Source organism: Girardinichthys multiradiatus, chromosome 17 (assembly GCF_021462225.1).
Source record: "Girardinichthys multiradiatus isolate DD_20200921_A chromosome 17, DD_fGirMul_XY1, whole genome shotgun sequence".
Classification (NCBI taxonomy): Eukaryota; Metazoa; Chordata; class Actinopteri; order Cyprinodontiformes; family Goodeidae; genus Girardinichthys; species Girardinichthys multiradiatus.
The window spans coordinates 1,815,787-1,836,480 of record NC_061809.1 but is presented as its reverse complement, the minus strand read 5'-3'; the positions used below and the strand labels follow the sequence as shown (position 1 = coordinate 1,836,480).

Here is a 20,694-nt window from a genome sequence, read left to right as displayed (position 1 = left end):
TTCAGGTGTTTACAGATATACAAATATACTCTATATTTCCACTAAATTCATCTTGAATTAATTAGTACCATATACTTTTCAGTAACGTTTTGTTGTTATATATGCATTAGTTGCTTGTCCCTGTGGTTGTTTAGTTTTTTCTCTGTCTTTCTGCAGGTGTAGAAACAGACTTTTAGGGTGCCATCTTGTATTCTCTTTATCCTTCTTTCTCTCCTCCATTGTTATCTCCTTCTCTACTTTAGCTTTTTGCCCTACCTTTCTCTTTCCTTCTTTTCTTTTTCCCTTTTGTGTCCATTGGATTTGAAATAACCCTAAAGCAATTTATAATAAAGTTTTATATATACATATCAAACATTATAGAGTTAGGTGTAAGGCTCCGCTTGTGAAACTAAATCTGTTGGGCTTCTTCTAGGCACTCAGACAACAATTCTGAGAGCTACTCAAATAAAATAGGCATGGGTCAGATGCTCTGTAGTATTAGACAAGAGGATTGTTTTTCAAATAAATGCGGTTGAATAAAATTGTAACATTTGCCTCTGTAGGCTTACAAAACATGCAGAGTGAAAATAATCCTCGAGTTACATCACCCTGTGCTGTATTTTTGTATTCAGTTGATCATTTATCCCACCTGGCCTGCAGTGTCCAGGATCTCCATGGTGACAACTTCATCGTCAATGTTGGCTTGATGACGATACGTTGATTCTGGAGGCCACAAAAAAGAAACAAGAAAAGGTAGATTTTATTTTCAGATCTTTTTAAATTCTGTTCCGTTGTGACTCATCAAAAGATGACGGTGATGAATCCTAACGTGGGAGGAAAACTTGCATTTGAATTCTTAAGCTGATAAATGCGGTGAGCATCAGGAATTCATGATCAGTACTGAAGTGGATGGAAACATTCTTTCACATGTACTTGTACTTACAATGACACATTTGGCCCCTTTACAGATTTCTACAGTTGCTGCTTTTTTGTTTCACATCACAGCATAAATTTAAAAATAAGACAAATATAGCCTGAATAAATACAAAAAGTCGTTTTCAAATGACTTCATTTATAAAGGAAAACAGCTATCCAAGCCAACATGGCCCTATGTGAATAAGTAACCCCCCACAACAGTAAAACAATGAAGCCAGAAACCGGTGAAACTGGAGCACATTATTACTAGACACATAAAGGCCCAATTACTTCCAGACCTGTATATTTTTCCCATAACGTTTTTTTTTTTTTTTTTTTTGCAGGAATTTAATTTATGCTGGTTGTTGTTTTTAATGAGTGATTCCACTTTGTGAATACCAGTGCTGATAAAGGTCTCGCTGGGTGCTGACAGTGGGAGCCAGAGGCTTTTGTATTTAAAAGTCATTTTTTTCATCAAGAAAAATATAAACTAGGACTTTGCCATAGTGTTTAAAATTATTTTGAGTCTCAACAAAGTTCACGAGAAGTAGTAACTGTAACAACATTTGAAAGGATTCCTACGGTGGCCCAGAGGTGACAGGTCAAATACAAAAGCCGCAACACAAACACAAAAGCACAACGGAAGTCACACATCCTGCAACAGAAGTAACAGTGCCTGTTGAATGAAACAACGGGAAGAGAAGCTTTGCATGCTAACAGCAGACAAATCTTGCCCGTTTGATAAGTGAAACGCTTTTTTTTTTGGATAATCAGTCACACTGACTGGAACTATGAGTCTACAGTGACCTTTGACTTTGTTGCGTAAGTTAACTTACGCAGTTACAACTGCGGTCAAGTGAGCTGACAGTCAGACATTTGCGGTCCCGCCAGCCGACACCAGCTCTCTCTTAAAGATTAGATTCGCCCATACAAGGTGCATTACGGTAATGGAGCAGAAAGGACCCGATCCTGGCAACGGTTGAGAAAATAAGAGGAAAACAGAAAAGGAACCTACAGAACATTTATATTAATGACATTTTTACAACTTTCACATAAATGTTTTATGTAAAAAAATAAATATTTAATAATTTTACTGTACATTTCCGTTCCTTTCTGCTCCATTACCGTAATGCACCTTGTATGCACAAAGCTAATCTTTAAGAGAGAGCTGGTGTCGGCTGGCGTCAGTGCATATTTCTGACTGTCGGCTCACTTGACCGCAGTGCAGTAACACATCTATTGGTTAACGCCATCTGTTCTCAGTTTTTGAAACAGAAAATCCAGTTTCCCTAATCTTATGCTTAAGATTTACAACGTTTCCCTCATCCCACTTTCTGCTTCCTCATCGTTGGTAAAATGGCAGAGTATACAGTGTATAACAAGAAAATAAGGACACTAAATAATACTGCTGTTGAATCACTTCCGTTGTGGTTTTATATTTCCGTTGTGGCTTTTGTATTTGTGTTGTGGATTTTGTATTTGACCTGACACCTCTGGACCACCGTAGAATTCACCAGACTTCCGTGTTCACAGCGTTTACACTGTGAAACTCAATTATAATCCCTTCATAGTCAAGGGATTATAATTCAGTTAAGTCTTGGACTTATTCACAGATACTTGTAAAATAAAGTCCAGAAGATGTGTCCCAAAGGAGCAAAAACAACACACACAAGGCAGAAGTAGCGCATTGTTTCTTACAAATCTGCAGATAAACAATGACATCAAATATTTTTTTGAATAAAGTAGTTGGCTTCTCTTTCACCACAGACAGCTGCAAACAGATGTTGGGGATTCAAAGAGTTGCATTTAAGGTTAACAGAAAATATCAGCTGTAAACTAAACCAATAAGACCGTGTAATAATGTAGAAACATTTTCAGCCAATGAAATGTGACATGGTGCATCATCTCACTGGATAATTATCTCAACACAGGTATACTGGTCATAATGGGATGGACATGGTAATAAAAAACCTGTGGCAACATGTAAACCAAAAATAGGCTGTGGTATTTAAACATTATACAAAGTGTGAGAAGAAAATATTCCCCACACCATGACACCACCACCACCAGCCTGAATCATTGATAGATGGCAGAATACTGGATGGACATTCTCATGTAGTTTAGGTCAAATTCAGACCCTTTCATGTGGATTTTGCAGCTGAATTCAAGACTCACTGGAGCAGGCAACAGACATTGTTGGAAAATTTGGTTTGGCTGTGTTAATTGTAGTCTTAGTTTCATGTACTTAGCTAACAGGAGCAGAAATTGGTGTGGCCTTCTGCTGCTGTAGCACCTCCGCTTCAGGATTTAATGTATTTTGTGTTTAGACAGAGTACTCTGCATTCATTGGTTGTAATGAGTAGTTATTTGAGTTATATTTGCCATTCTGATATCTTGAACCAGTATGTCGAATCTCTTCTAATCTCAGACATCAACTTCCACTCACTGGATATTTTCTCTTTTTCGGACCATGTTCTGCAAACCTGAGAGGTGGTTGTATGAAAATCTGAGTAGATCAGCAGTTTCTGAAATATTCAAAGCAGTCCAAAGGGCACCAACAACCATGGGACCTTTAAAATCTCCAAAATTCTCAGTTTGAACTACAGCAAGTGGTCTTCACCACACCTAGATGTCAAAATATCTTGTTGCCGCAATGTGATTTGTGTGTTAACATGCAATTGTACAGGTATACCAATTTAAAGCTGCACTCTGCTGTGCACTTTATTAACAAATTTAAAAAGTCAAGTTCACAAATGACCCATTAGATACTCAGTGATAAGATGTTTTAAATGCCTGGTTGTGCACACTCCCCCTGGTGCTTCCTAAGTGAAATCGCCTCTTCTGGGCATAAACTGTGTCCCTGTGACGTAAATGAAATGCCACTGAGAAACAGGGGAAGTAGTGTTTGCAGCTGTTTAGCTGCGAGCATGAGCATCACACTGAGAGTGGTGGAACAGCAGCCTGTCCACTGCCCGCTGTTTATGTCGCTCTTTTCAGTGCTATTCATGCTAAAACCATCTTAGAATGACTTGTGAGTCTTTGAACTAAGTAAAATGTCTCCTAAATGTGGGATATGTAGAAGACAAAAAAGGGTCACTAGGCTCCATTTAACAGAACTGCACACAGTCCAAGTTGTTGATGAAGACGCTGACACTTCCTCTCTGATGCTTCAAATTAGCCTAGGCTCGCACAAGCTTCACATTGCTTCCATTTCCAAATAGCTCATCTAAAAATTCCCTTGAATGTTGAGATGCAGCATAATGCAGGACACAGCTGCCTTAGTGATGTCAAAACAGAGCAGAAGCAGCACAGATTCACTTGTGTGTGCCAGGAGATTAAACTCTGCCAGAGGACGTGCACACAGCAATAACCATTTCAACATTGTGGCCATCTGCATTCATGATGGCAGCAGTTACCCACTCTGATACTTCAAATGAGACCCAGTTGGACACCTTGTAGCATTTGTGCGGGTGCTGGCCAAGAACACCATAAACACAGATCAAGGGATGGGCTCTGCAAAATATCAGTTATGAAAATGTCAGTACCAGTATAATTTTTCTTTGTTTTTCATCTGTTAATTTGAGGCCCGCACATTGGACCCACGTTATTACCCAGATGAATTGAAACACATTAAAAATGAATTTATCCGACACTATTGTCAGGATCTGCCATTTTGTTATTCTGTGTATTTGTTAGTATTCTGGGCCTCATCCGGCAGCCACGTTTTCTGTGCCTCAGTCGGCTGCTAATGCACCTGTGCCTCAGCTGGCTGTTAAGCTTCCAGACCCCAGGCTGACTGCCCAAAAGACTGTTTCCCAGCTAGCCGATAAGCCTCCTATCCAAGCTCCAGAGTTCCGAGAGGGCTTCAAGGATGAACCGCCTCCGTCCCGAGTTCCAGATTTCCATGAGGGGTTCAAGGAAGAACCGCCTCTAGCCAAGCCTCCAGAGCCACAGCCCGCAGCTAAGCTTCCTCAGCCGCAGCCTGCAGCTAAAACTCACTTTGACCCAGACCTTATGTCTTTTGATTTAAAGATTGACTTAAAACCCCAAGACTTTACGACCGACAACAGACCAGACTCCCAGTGTTCGGACTCACAGTCTTCAGGGAGTAACCCTGGCTTCAAGTTTCCGGACTCTCAGCCCGACTTCAGTCCAGACTCCAGGCCAGACTCCGAGCCTGATTCCAGGCCTGACTCCAAGCCTCCTGAGTTCCTGCTTGACCTGAAACCCCCGAACCGAGGGTCCCCTACTCCGCTCGGCCGACCTCCCAGACGCTGGTTTCCTAATAAACATTTTCATGGGTACTACTGGTCTAGGCGCCCGCCTCCCAGACGTCTGCTCAGCCGCCGCCGGGAACCCCAACCTCCGCCCCAAGGATCCTCTACCCGGCAAGGCCGACCTCCCAGACTTCTGCTCAGCCATTGCCGGGCACCACAACTTCCGCCCCAAGGATCTTCTACGCTCCGCGGCCGACCTCCTGTTCTGAGTGTCCTCTGCTCGGCACGGCCAACCTACAGCTCCGAGGCTCCTTTACGCTCCGTGGTAGACCTCCAGATTGTTTGCCCCTTTGTCGCCGGCTCCTCCGCCGCACACCTCTGGACCGTCGGCTCCTTCGTCGCCGGCTTCCTGATCACCTGCTCCTTCGTCGCCGGCCTCCTGGACTTTTAGTTTGGACTTTGGATCAAGGCTCCCATAGACAGCACAAAGAAGCACTGATCCAGGATCAGTGCTTCTTTGTTCTCTTTGTGTCTCTGCTCTGTTCAATCAAACCCCCAGTCGGTCGTGGCAGATGGCCGCTCACACTGAGCCTGGTTCTGCTGGAGGTTTCTTCGTGTTAAAAGGGAGTTTTTCCTCTCCACTGTCACTACATGCATGCTCAGTATGAGGGATTGCTGCAAAGGGGGGGTTGTTGGGGGTGATGTCAGGATCTACCATTTTGTTCTTTGTTTTTGTTTACTTAGCCGTTAAAGGTTTTCCCTGTTCCTCTGATTAATAGTTTACTTGGTTTAGTTATTATTGTGCTTGTTTACATGTCCTCAGATTTAGTTCTCTCTAGATTTACTATTTATGTTTAGTTTATGTTTAATGTTTCTATTGGTTTAATAGCTATGTTTATTGATTCCTTCTGTTTACTTTGTTCTGCCTTTCCTCTTTGCTGTTCCCCTAGTAGTTCCTCCTCTTGTCCTTAGATCCCCTTCAGTTATTATTTACTCAGTGTTCATTTCCCTTTTATATTAGTAATTCTCCCCAGCCTTATTTCTAGTATAGTTCTCCGTATTAGTCTCTACTGTTTAGGTTCCTTCCAACAGTTTATAGTTTCCTCACTAGGCTTAGTTCAGGTTATTGTTTACATTTTAGTTTATAGTAATTCTAGGTCTTCGCTTCCCTGCTCTTCCTTATCAGATGTTATCCATTTCCCTATTCTCGTTTCCCTTTGGTTTAGTTTAGTTCCCTCGTGTCCCTGAGTTTCCTAGCTCTTGTCCCATAGTAACAAGTCATTCCCTCAGTCTCCACAGCCAGTTCCCGCACCAGCCTCCACTTCTCTTCTGATTAACCTAGCTTCTCCCTCATTGGTCCACTCTTCTTCTCTCCCTACTAATATACCCGGTTCCTCTAATTATTCTTTGCTGGTTCCTCATTTCATGTATACCATGTTTGTCATGTCTTTCCCCAAGCTCTTTGGATTATGCTTCTTGTGAATTCTCTTCTGTGAATCCCCTACGACCTTGTAAGTGTTGATCTCCGAGCCTTAATTAAAGAAGATCTGTTTTCAATATGCTGAGCCCAAGCGACTGTTTGCATCTTGGTCCAAAACAACCTCAGACTGTGACAACTATACCCTTTTGCTTGTAGCCTAATTTTATGGTCCCTCACAAACTGAAATTAATTCACCTTAGCAAAAGCAATTTTCTGAGAAGGAAGTCAGCAATTTTCGTTTTATTGTTTGTTGACATATTTAGGTCAGAAGAACAGAATTTTTAGACTTTTCTGTAAAATCTAATAAAATGTAATTCCTCATGGGGAATAAATCGAGGCATCCCAACATTTATTACCAGGTGCAGAAGTTAAGAGCATCATTACTAAACATGTTGACGATTTTCCCTGTTTAAACCTCAGACATTTAGGGCCTGATCTTCAAAAGGTTTGCGTGTAGAAACCCACACAGAAACCTGTTTGCGTTCGCAAAACTGATCTATCAGCGAGGTGCTAATCGGATAGCGTGTGTAAAATCAACAGCAGGCGCAACGTTTTTAGCATGTTTGCCTTGATGAACATGCATAACACACGATAATGACTCAAACGCGCAAATTTGTGGGAGGGGGGTATGCAAGTGTAATCCCTTTACAACCCGCAATGCGATTTATCAAACCACATGCGGTGCTGTTTTGGCATTTAGATTTAGCACGTTTGAAATGCAGGTACTAACTGGGACGCAAAAATGTCTGCTGTCACCATGGCGAGAAGGAGGCAAAGATTGCAGAGCATTTGGAGCTGGATCAGTTTGATTACATTATTTGAAAGTGAACGTAAGCCAAGGGATGGTTTATACACTGTCACCAAAAACCACATTAAACAATCAAACATGGTGTATGTTGTTAAAATATTGGCAAAGCAAAAAAAAAAAATTTATTCAGTAAAATCTTTGGAAAATAATTTTATTTTATGTACATAAATGTTCGATTTTAACAGACAATTGTGTGATGTTATGTTTTAAAATTAGCCAAGCTTTAATATACAGTTAGCCAACTCCTACAACAAACTATTTTCATGTTGCTAATCAGGCTTAAATATAGTGGCTGTTTGTGATAAACTTCGAACTCTTTAAACACTCTCAAAACAAAAAGAACACGGTGAGTCTCCGAAAAGAATTAAAAGATCAAGGGAGGCAAACCTCTAATAAATTAAGGTACAGACATGTTTGTCATTTTTATTGTTAATAATGACTGGCCAATTTGTAAGCTGCAACAGTTACGAGTTACATCGAGCAACATCGTAAGTAAGCAGTGCACGCTCCTATGGTGCAGACGCAGCGCTGAGCAGCTGCCCCATGTGCGCACCGATGGCACACAGCTCTGCCCTCCTGCGCAATAGCCTATAATCCAATAATTTTATTAAAGGCAAAGCAGAATGGAATAATGTTCTTTGGACAGTCTAAAATTGCATTATTTGGACATCAGAACATAGGATATGTTTGGCATAAACCAAATCCAGGAAAACAACGTTTATCAACTGTGAAGCAAAGAGCTGAAAGTGTCATGCTTTGCTGCAGTAGTGTTACCCTAATCTAGATTGAGTAATACTAGCTATGTGGGGTTACATCAGGTAGAATTGACATTTAAGTACATGTCTTCAGTTTAATTTGTAACAACATTTATTTTGGTATTTACCTGAGAACATTAGAAATCTAAATATTTCATAAGGTGTTTTTTCACAACAGTATATTGAAATGTCTCAAAAGGATACTTGGGATTTTCTTCTGAAGGGGCGTTCTCTGGCGTTATCAGTACTATTCAATGTGGCTCCATTAGACAACAATTAGAGATATCTGAAGGAACATTTAGACATTTTTTTCTCCTGAACTCAACTTCTTAGAACCTTTTTATCCCCCAGGATGTTTTTTCGGTTTACATACTATCAACTAGGAGTCTGAAACCCAGATCATTTAATGTTACTTTCTCTGATGCTGAGTGGGTCCTTCACCTACAGGACTGATGATGCTATTTGGGGACACTGATCTGCATCCACCACAACAGTGGAGTCCAGAGTGCAAATAAAAACAGTTAAATCAGGCTAATATAGCATTAACAGTTAGGATTATGATTTAAAAGCCACGGACTGCCATACCAAACTGTGTGAAAACATATAAGTAGAATGGATTTAGAATCAACTGTGCTGATCCTGGCTCCCAGAAAGAAAGGGAGCAAAAGCAGAGCTGCGATTGGGATAAAATTCGACTGTCTAAACACATGATTTATTACAATTTCACAGCAGTTAAACTCTTAAATTGAATTAAAATCAACATTGTAATAATCCAAAGATTGTTCATAATTAAAGCCAGCAAGATGTGTCTCTTTAGAAAAGTAATTACACACCACAGTACCACAGAAAACTACCCTGGTTCCTGAAAAGGCTCCTCCAGGGGAAAAACACCTTTAGTTTTGCATAGTAACAATTACCAGTCAGACTGATGCTTATCCCAGTTCACCCATCCATTTTTCCATTCATGAATAGATGAATGGTTTTTAATGGTTTTCAATGAATGCTGCATTGGTCCATTTGACAAATGTTCGTGAACTCAGCCTGAAACAAATCTCTGGTAAAATATAACGCTAAAAAAACAAGTCAGGAAAATAATGCTTAGTGAAACCTCTATGAAGTTTTTAACGTTGCTTAAAATGCCTAAAATCTGCTGAGGAACAGACTAGCTGGTAAGCTAATTAGCCACCAGCTTTACCCTCTGTGAGAACTTGCCTAATTTAACAAACTTAGATCATTTAGAAGTTTTATGCTAGTAAAAACTTCAAAAAATTCCATCAGGGGAGTAAAAACAATTCCTTGAATAGTTTTAGTAGTTTCAGCAATCTTCCCAGTTCTTTTGTTGTCTTTTTACAGTTTGTAGAAGCTGTGTAAATAAAGAAGGGTATTAACATCATTGTTTTATGACCAGCTAACCCATATTAATCACTGCAATAAGAGTGATTTGCAAAAGTATTCACAAGTTTTTTTCATGTTACACCCACAGACTTCAATATCTTACTGGGGTTTCATGTGACACAGCAACACAAAGTAGTGCATACTCGTGCAATGTAAGAAAAGGTTTTCAACATGGTAACTCTGGAGGAGCTGCAGAGATACACAGCTCAGGTGGGATAATCTGTCATCAGGACAAATATTAGTCATGCACTGAACAGCACCAAGAAAAAAATCATTGTTTAATAATAACTATTCATAAGATGTCCTGCTTGCAGTTGGCCAAAATCCTGTAGTCACAGGATACTTAGTGGTCTCATCTATTCAGTACTTTTCGATTTCAGGAACAACTTTACTAAAAAAATACCCCAAATAACGTAACAGTCGTAATTGTGGCCACACATCGCAATATTAGATTCATCACAACACAAGACAGGTTTTCAAAAAGTAAAGCCTTGCGTGTTCATTTGCAAACTGCTACATGGCTTTCTAATGTTCCTTCTTCCTCTCTGATTGGCCTTCCAGCTTATGTCCTCACAGCACATGGACAGCCTCAAACAGCATCTTTACAAGGTTTAAGGATTTTGTTCTTGTATGATGACTAACCATTATCATGCTGTTTATACTTGTTTATATTGGTTGAACAGATGAATGTGGCTGAAATTGTACTGTAGGATGAACAAGACTTGCAGAGGTCCAAAATTCTCTTCCTGATATCTGGGATGATTTCCTTAGATTTTCCCATGATGTCACACAAAGAAAAAGTGCATTTAAGGTTTTGCCTTTAAATACATCCATGTTTATGTGATAATGATAAGAAAACGTTTACAGTGTATGTAAATATCTGGTTTCAGCTGTATATGTTGTATGGTATTCGCTTGCTGCAGGAAACACCAATATTTGAGTCACTTCACCCTTTAAGCAGGGGACAAATACGACCTGGGTTAGTTGGTGCCAATATATTTTTGATATTACTATGATCTTGCTGATTTTGTACTTCAAAATCTAAACTGGCTGTAACAAATTCCATCAAATAAAAGTAATATTTAACCAAATAAAGGCTCTCTTTTGCTTGCAGCCATTTTATTTCAGCAAAAACCTCCCAGCTGGTTCTCAACAGTAGATATTAGATATAACAGATGAAGTGATTTTCTGTCTTTGTGCTTGAAGGACCCTCTCTGCTAGCAGGCATGGGAACATACAAGGTTATTCTCTGTAGGAAAGAACCTCAGAGCTCATCTATAACCCTAAAACAAATAGGTAGACAATAAACAGTGAAGGACAATGAGCCGTTGCCACTGGCAGGCACACTGAGATGGATGAAGTGGAGCCCACGTTCTGGCAGTAATCTCCACTTTCTAAGACCGGCAGTCTGCATGCATGCCCCCTGCCTGAATGATGTGCTCATAATAGCGTTTTAATAATGTTTCGACCACTTCGTGGGTAATTTCAGCCAGAGAGTCTGATTGGTAACAGACACCCACCAGCAGTGCTGTTATTCCCATTATGGACCTCATGCTGGGCTTTCTTGGTCATGACGCCAACTCTTGTGGTAACCAAGGAGCAGGCAGTTATTATTCTTTTCTTGATTTCACTGCTGGGTATTTACACAGTACACGCACGGAGTAAGGCTGGCATCCAGGACAACAATATATTACACTGAACTTATGATATCATAATGGAAAAATAAACTTCTTGCTAAAGAAATATCACCTGAGGTGAATTTATAACTTATAATACTTAAAACAAGGTAGTAATATGTAAGCCATATTTTTGACATATGATGGAGTTTATGATGGCAATAAGTTTTGATCATTATGTGGTTCCAGAATAATGCAATAATTTCCTGAGTGCGGGCTGTTTTTGCAGTTGATTGCTCTCTGATGCTCTTTCTGTCACCAAATAAACTGACATACGGCTGAAAAGAGCACCAAGGGAAGCATTTAGTGCCTCTCATCTGCTCTGTAAAGCCAGGAAATAAAAAGGGGCTTACAGATGAGACACTTTGTCTTTGCACCATATAATTACAGTGGAGAGAAGTGGTTTGACCAGGATTGTAAAGTGAAAGGGCCAGTCTCGACTGCATTAATGCAGACTTTCTCATGTTGAGACTGAGAAAAGCACATCGCTCTGAATCAGCAATGCAATCCAATGCATTTTATAGAAATTGGATTTTGTCTGTGCTATTTTTCTTTGGCAAAGTTTTGGACTATTTTAAAATAATGTTTTCTTGTCAGTCATTAAGATACAGTAACAAGTCTTTATTGGGTTGAAAACAGTAATGGCATCAAGAATCAAATCAAACTTACGTAAAAAGAAATGTTTAAAAACATCAGCAATCAACAGAAAAAATAGCCCCTAAAGCTGATTAAAACAATACAATATTTGAAAGAAAGGCAACAGAATAAAAATCCAATTCAAACAGATTCAAAAGCCAGTGAATAATGAGTTTTTTGGTTGGATTTCAATAGTAAACCTATTACCCTGCCCAAGGGCAGTTAGTTCCATAGTTCAAATCTAATGTAACAGTTCTGCAAGAACCTCAAGAAGGAAACGTGATTATTTCTGTTAGGTCTTATTAAAGTTATTGAAGTTAAGTGCCATCCAGAAGTCTATTTCTACAACACAGCAAGCAGTGTTTTACAAAACTTAATTGTTATGCTGTAACTGTATACAATCACATTCAATAAATTAGAATATGATAGAAAAGTTATCTGTGTAACTTTTGCAGCTATGGTGAAACATTATTGAGATTAATTACACACAGACTGATGTTTTCAAGCTTTTATTTGTTTTATTTATAATGATTTTCCATTTACAGCTAATGAAAACATTTAGGATTGCAATATTTCAGTAGACCAATTAAAAAAATCATTTTAGTACAGAAATATGAGCTTAATGAAAAGTATTATTAATACCTGCTTTAAGACTGTTATTTTTAAAAGGTTCTTTTAATTTGACAAACGAGCATTACCAACATGCATATTATAATGTATTGAATATGACTGTATGTATCTGAGTATCATCTGTCTAACTCTGAAGAGAAAGATGTTTTCTTGAAATAGAGTCAAGAGGAAGCATGTTGAGTGAGAACAGTATAGGGCCAAGAATACAACCTTGAGGTATTCCACAAGAAATGGGGACAGAAGAGAAAACACCCTCACCAAGGTGGGGCAGTTTATAAGATATTAACCAGACCAGTGTACAATCTTTAATGCAGACATATTCATAGGAAATCAAAACATTGGGATTTACTGTGTCAAAACCAGCTGTGAGGTCATAAAGCGAAATCACACTTAGCAATTAATTTTTTTTATTTATTTAAAGGTTCTGTTTTAGAGCTCTGAAGTGCTTTGAAGCCAAATGGAAGCACTTCCAGGATGTTCTGAACAGGGGTTAGAAATGCATAAACACCATCCCCCACATATATTAAATAATATATTCATGTTATTCTTTCTAACAATAAAGCTAAAAATCCCCAGTATTCTGCAAAACAGGAGAAATTGTAGGACCAATGCACCTCGTTGAAGTAGTGGTGACACACATAGCACTGTTGCCTTGCAGCAAGAAGGTTCTGGGTTCGATTCCCGGCCGGGGGTCTTTCTGCATGGAGTTTGCATGTTCTCTCCGTGCATGCGTGGGTTCTCAGCGGGTACTCCGACTTTCTCCCACAGTCCAAATTAACCTGTTAGGTTAATTGGTCACTCTAAATTGCCCTTAGGTGTATGAATGAGTGTGTGCTTGGTTGTTTGTGTGTTGCTGGCAACCTGTCCAGGGTGTACCCTGCCTCTCGCCCATAGACTGCTGGAGATAGGCACCAGCTTCCCTGTGACCCACTATGGAATAAGCGGTTGAAAATGACTGACTGACTATGTGAAAAACTGCTATAAATGGAAGTCTTACCCAGTGTTGGATCGTACTCCCAGATGAAGCGTCTTGTCAGAAACCTCACCACCAATGCTGCAAAGTCAAGAAGAAAAATCAAGTTTGACATATGGAAATGAGACAGGTGAAACCGAGCAGCTGGCAGTGCTTTTTTAAAATTAATGTTATGTTTTCAACCATTTGATCATAATATCACTAACCGTATCAGGCTGCTGCGTTAATAAGCACTACCTCAGTACCTCATCCAGGAGGCTATTAGATCAAAACTCAACCCTAACTCTACTTCAATTGTTGGGACCAAGCCATGAATTACAACAATAAAAGGCCAGTAAAAACTTTTCTGGAACTTTCAAAATAAATCGCATTAATCTACTTCTAGCACAGCCAGGAACAGAAAGAGAGCGGACTTCCCGTGACATCACAGTTTGAATAAAAACTTCGCATTCCAAAAAACAGATCTCTTTCCATGTGGATTCCAGATGGGAACTGGACAGGAGAGGCACCAAATGCACGTATGTCTCCTTGCTGGCAAGCAGACATGACTCTTTAACTTGGATCCAAAAGTAACTATGATCAGATGCAACGAAGTTAAGTAATAATTTGCTGTTCGAGTATCCAGCATTCATTCATATAAAACAGCAATTATCAAACCTCTATTGAAAAAGAGCAACTTGGACAAGCTGCTACTGCAGAACTACAGGCCTATATCAAACCTCCCCTTCATCAGCAAGATTATTAAAAAAAACCTGTGTTTCAACAGTTAAACAACTTCCTAACAACGACCAACCGCTTCGATGTCTTCCAGTCAGGCTTCCTGTTCACCATAGAGACTGCTCTTGTCAAGGTGCTCAATGACATCCGTATAAATGCAGACTGTGGAAGAACGACAGTGCTGGTATTATTGGGCCTTAGTGCAGCATTTGACACTGTTGATCACTCCATTTTATTAGAGCGCCTGGAAAACTGGGTCGGCCTTTCTAGTACAGCACTCAACTGGTTTAAATCCTACTTGAAGGACAGGGACTTTTTTTGTGTCAGTAGGTAACTTTACATCAGAGAGCACAAAAATCACATGTGGCGTTTCCCAAGGGTCCATCTTAGAGCTCCCTGGCTCCCTGTAGCTCAGAGAATAGACTTTAAAATACTTCTGTTAGTCTATAAATCACTGAATGGCTTAGCACCAAAATACATTACAGACTTGTTGTCAGTGTATCAACCACCCAGACCTCTCAGGTCTTCTGGCTCAAATCTGCTCTGCAGAACCAGAACCAAACATGGAGAATCAGCTTTTAGTTCTTATGCTCCACTAATCTGGAATAAACTCCCAGAAAACTGTAAACCCTAAGTTGCTTTAAATCAAGATTAAAAACCTATTTGTTTAGAGTGGCCTTTGAATGTGTTATCTAAACATTATTAGTTAAGTTTTCAGTCCAATTTTCCTTTCATTTTCTTATCTATCATTCTATTCTCTTTATTTTTTTAAATTACCTCTGTTGTTTGATTTCCTGTAACATTGTAATGTTTTTCCTCATGTACAGCGCCTTGAGTGCCTTGTTGCTGAAAAACGCTATATAAATAAACTTGACTTGACTAAAGGGTGTAATGAGACACATGTGCTCGCACATCTTCCTGCGTGCACGTCCAGGTAGCGAGAGCTACCCCGCCACATCACGGCCACTCAAGGAGCTGAACATGCCTTTGTCGTACGGTTCGGCCGGGCAGGCAGAACCCGCCGCCCCACCCCACAGCTACGGAGGTTAGCTGCAGGATAAGCCTTTGATTACCCACACATGGAAGTTTTCCTCAATGCCCAGGACAACTCCTCCTCAGCACGGTTCATATAAGAGGTAGTGTTATGCAGAGAAGATTAGTTTAGAGGTAAATAATCGAAATAATGTTTGTTTAATGACGTTTGTTTTTGTTTGTGTTGAGAAACTCAGCTACAGTAAGTGCTAGCAGCCTAGCACTCAGCTAAGGATGTGTTCTGTGTTGTGTTTTAAAAGTTAAGACAAACTTTATTTAAAGGGTGGTGTTTAAAACCCAGAAGATCTGCCAAATCGCGCCATCCACGCTTATGGATTTCAATCCTTTTGTTAGTGGTATATAAAAGTTGTGTTTGATTCTGATGACAAGTTATAAGCTTCTTTTGTTAGCTCCAACCGCTAACGGCTAAGAACACGTGCTCGCCCACCTTATGAGTCAGCTGAAGATCATTTATCCAGGAACGTTGTTAGTTAATAATATTTCTTTAAATATTATTTTACTGAATGTGATAACTAATTAAACACCATTAAGACGCAGTTATCCAGAAAGGTTTGGTTCTTATTAATAATATTTCCTTAAATATTATTTTAATAAATAAAGGCAGCTAATTAAACACCAGGGGTGTTTAATTAGAAGGTCGGTTTTATTCAGCAAATCATTCTTTAAAATTTTATTTTATTAAAATAATGTTGTATCTGATCTTGCATTGTGAATGGTTGTTTGAAGGTATACTAATTATTACCTCAGTTAGTTCCAAGACTAACTTAACTTCATTTCCAGATTCTTCAAGATAATCCTTGGTTCTCAAACATAAATATTGCATGGTTGGGTCGCCTCACTCATTAGGTCATGGTTTTCAACCATCTTCGATCCACTTGTCTATATTGTACATAGCCCATTAGTCTTCCTTAGTCTATCATTTTGCTTGGTAGTTTAGTTGGGTTGTTTTAGCATAGTAAAGAGTTTGTTGATTGAAATATGTTTGACTTTGGGTTGACTTCTTTTTCTTAATAAATTCTTGCATTTTAAGACATTGTGTGAAGTCATACTTTGTGTGTACTGTGCTGTTCAATAATGCCAGAACTTGGCACATCCCTTTCAATTTTGTCCTAATACCACCGCCTTATTGGGCAGGTATTCACAGTACAACCCTTAACAGACCGGAATATTATTTAATAAAATATGAAAGTATTCATATTAAATATTAAATAATATATTCATATTAATATTTACATCACGTATTTTTTCATTTAAATGCTTCTACCTGTTTGAGTAGCTTAACTTGATTAAAGCTGAGATCAAACAGCCTTCAGGATGACACATCAGTTCCCAGACTTCATCCTGAGCTTCTTATTGACAAGGTAGTAAATCTGTCCTTTAAAGCAACTGGCCTTAAAAGTAAATTGAACATCCTCAAAGAGCCTGTGACTCACTGCCTTAATAGTTTACCATCAACAAGTGAAATGTTGAGCCCCTTTACTCGAACCAGATTTGTCTGTCATTATCTGTTTATCACTCGGACCAAATAGTTCTATGAGAGAGGGAGGGAGGCTGCAGAAGCAGATGTTAAATGTGCAGTTTTATCTAAGAGGGACAAGACTTCAGCCTTTGGTTCAAGTAATGGGTGGCTTTAGAGAGAAAAAATTGGAAAAGACTTAATACATTATATTAAGGTGCTGCAAACACAATTCATATGACTGCATCTCCATTATTACATAGGTTTACAAAAAATGTGGTAAAATTATACCTGCAGTACACTGGCCAAACGAACTGTTCACTTAACACATTTTTGGTAAAGGTGAGATAAAAGACATAAGAGTTGAATGCAAGAGTGTTGTATTAGCAAAATATGAGAAAGCAGGAACAGCTGGCCTGACATGATCACCACCAACGGTTGATATTAGTAGACCTCACAACAGACATTCTGCATCAATCTTATGCTGTCAATGTGCAATGGAAAATATTGCTTATTTGCGGGTCCAGTTAATGAGAATGGATCCCCCCTGCGATACAAACACTGTAAGAAAATATTACTTTGCACCTTGGGTGTCGGATCATGCTGAAGTTGCAGTTTATAATGTTAAGGGCTATGTTGGAGTTTTTAAAGACTAGACTGCCTTAACCATTTGTAGTTCAAAGTCATACATACACACATATTTAGACACTTTGGGCCTGCACTTAAGTACCGTGTAATGATAAGAGACTGCTTAAAACACACTTTGAGGTTTATGGACCTGTGGTTCGCTGTGTGGGGGGCTACAGCAGGAGGAGCTAGCCCCTTGGTGCCATTAATGCAAGAACTCCCACTAAGCGAATGCATGGAGTTATGTTTGCAAACTTAAACCCAAGTTATTTATAAAGCACAAAAGCACTAATTGGTACAAATTAAATGAATTCTGTTGAGAGTTTATGAGTAGGTATTATCTTAGTAGAGAACACACTTCTGTTTATTTTATTTAAAGATTGTTTTGTGGCACTTTTAGCCTTAATTGACAGCAATCAGACTGGAACTGGGAAGAGAAAGAATGGGGGGGGGGGAGGGGGACATGCAGCAAAGGCTTCAAGGTCAGGAACTGAATCCCAGACAGCTGCATCGAGGACCAACAGCCTCTGTAGGTGGAGTGCCCAGTCCACCTCTACACCAAGCAGTGCCCCGCCCTTTGTATATTTAAAAAACAGATATGTTTCACAGCTGATGACGAGGGCCCAGACCAAAGCAGAATAACCATGTGATGACAAAGTAAGGCATTATAAAAGAGAATAACCAGAGAATACCAGAAATTCCATTTTGTCTTGCTCTGGTTTGGACTAGCCATTAGCTTTGGTCATGTGGAAAAATTAAACTGTAGCACATAGAGCATAAAGATACTGACTACTCATAATGTCTCAAAGAACCTAATTTCAGTTTTTGTAACCACTGCTATAATAATATATCATACTGGTTACAATTAGAACACTGATATCTATAAGCTCTGATAATGGAGTTTTCCCACAATTGGAAATATTCCCAAACAGCAGTATTTGTCTTTTGAGAATAGGGCACTAAGCCTTCTTTCAACCAGCTGATCAGCAGTGTGCAGCAACAGGTGGTGGCAGTGGCTCTGTGTTACTCTATGCTTCACACAGTTAGGGAAAAACTCACTCTAGCATTTCCTCTGACAGGTCATTATAATTGCTTTAATACCGCAAGAACAATATGACAGATTTCTTTTTGACAATTTAGAGACCATGCTCTGGTGCACCTTGATACAAAAGTGCAACAAGTGCTACGCAGCTAAGTTGATTTATTTTTCAATGAGTGGAAAGGTTTCTGGTGGTTTTCAAAGTGCTACATTTTACCACCAAACTATAAGTTGACACCAGTCCATGATTGGTGAGGGCTGGGTTACTGGAGTTCTTGTTCAGAATGAACTGCGTTTCAGAAAACAATTTTTGCACAATTTACCATTTGCATAAACAGCAGATAAGGCTGAAAAACACTTCTTGTCCTCATCTGTAACTCATTTCTAGGCAAAAGATCCAAAATCACCGAACAGAATCCCACTGCAGAACTCCATGCTACAGATTGGCAGAGTTTCAGTTCCCTGTGAGAGCTGCCATGTTCCAAAGTGTTTTATGATGGACTGGGTGGTCCAAAAGAGTATCTGTGTCCTCATATACACTCGTCCCATTTCGAGGGGAACGATGAGAGACAGCACTACTTCTAAAAGCTCCCTTTGAAGTGTGAACAAAGATCCATCTTAGCCGGGCCTGTTTTCCAATTATCTGCAAAATGGACACGGAAGAAAAACTATTGTGTAAGCATGAGTGTCCGTGTCACGATTCATTTTGCTCTTAAAGAAGTTAACTTGAGGGGGAGGGGGGGGATTGTCGACTGATTTGGATGTGCCAAAGTCACGAGAAAAGGTCTGTCTCGTTATCCAAACAGGTTTGGTACTCAGCCGTGTCATTCCTTACCGTTCTTGTTGATTTTGTTCCTCAGTAAATCTCATCCACCTTTCTCCTTTAACTCGTAGTGTTTTTAGGCACTGAAAGCAGAGGAGCAGCACATAATTTGTCAAGCTGTTGAGAAAGCCTTGTTGTTTGGGCCGGAATTTCTGCAGCACTGTCCTGAAATCCAGGTAGATGGAGCAACCAATGGGCTGTGAAGTCCTCTCCTCATTAGCGGTAACGGTATCTCCTGCTTTTCATTACCACTTGAAAAGACTGAAAAAAAGGCAGCAAGAAGCCTTTCTTTCAGTGCATCACTTTGGACGCTGTGGCCCATATTCAGGTAAAAAACTCCCCTGCCTGTGTGCATACTGTTGAAGCTCGACATAAACATAGAAAAACAGAGACAAAACAAAAAGAAAATGCATGTTTATACAGATTGAGGTTCTGCTTCTTGCAATGTATAATGAAATAATTCTAATTTGTATATTGTATATTTGCTTGTGTTTATCTTTGATTGGATTGATCCCAGACATCTGAAAACTATTTATAAAAGGTTACTTCTTGTCTGATTGATCCATTTCTAGATCTGATTTGATTTGTGTCATATGTCAATGTCCAGTTGTGTTCCAGCATTTAAAGCAAGCTGTTGGATCGCAGCTGTTCTCCTGCCTTGGTGCTTAGTGTCCAAGGGCAAGACACTTCACCCGCCTTGCCTCTTGGTGGTCTGTCCTTCCTTCCTGTGAGGTGCTTTAAATTTGTATGTTTTCATGTACACAGTCAAAACACAACTATCTAAAATCGATTATGTAATTTCCCTGCCTTCTTGTTTTTGGAGTATTTCAATGATTTTGTTACATCGCCACATACATGTTCTGGATCACTTTTTGGTACAGATGAAGCCATTTCTACAAAAGATGGTATATTTAAAATGAACTTTTTAGAAAGGACAAATACAAATTTCATGAAGACAAGAAGGCATGAAAAGCTGGGAGTTGATCTTTACCAAACTATCATTTTAGTCTACTTTGCATATATAAAAAAGAAACTATGGTGGTTAGGGCACCCAAACTGGCTCTGGCCCAGGGGCCCACACTCTCCCAAATCTAAAGCATCCTGAATAGTGAACGGTTCCAACAGCTCCAGTTTACATGTGACATGTCCCTTTAATTTAACTGTACAATATGTTGGTCAATGAAATGAGTTTTGGAATCACAAAGTAACTTTTGGTATTGTGCTCCTTCTGTGGTTAGATATGTCTGGCCTTGAACTTGGCTGCAACTGCTTTAGGATTTCATGTAACATCTGCTCAGCAGTTGCTGTACAATGTGGCAGCATAAGCAGACTTATTAATGGTGACTCGTCCTACTTTTATTGTGTGCTGTTAGTTTTTGAAAGATGAGCTACTCAATAATAATCAGGTTTATTGTGCATGATGATGTAAATGCATAGTAAATAGGAAGAAAATGGCTTGGAATTCCCAAGCTGGAAAGTGTCACAGGGAAGATCAATATCTTGGTTTCCATTCTG

General features: G+C 39.4%; 1 protein-coding gene across 3 annotated transcripts in view; it reads right to left on the bottom strand.

Moving 5' to 3' along the window:
- Positions 1 to 20,694, bottom strand: part of rerg (RAS-like, estrogen-regulated, growth inhibitor) — a 69,620-nt gene that overhangs the window by 9,742 nt on the left and 39,184 nt on the right. For all 3 annotated transcript variants that reach the window (XM_047390291.1, XM_047390293.1, XM_047390292.1), the window contains 2 exons: positions 13,489 to 13,545; positions 629 to 702 (listed from right to left, as the gene is read on the bottom strand). In XM_047390291.1, coding sequence (XP_047246247.1) covers positions 629 to 702; positions 13,489 to 13,545 — 131 coding nt within the window. The remainder of the gene's footprint in view (positions 1 to 628; positions 703 to 13,488; positions 13,546 to 20,694) is intronic.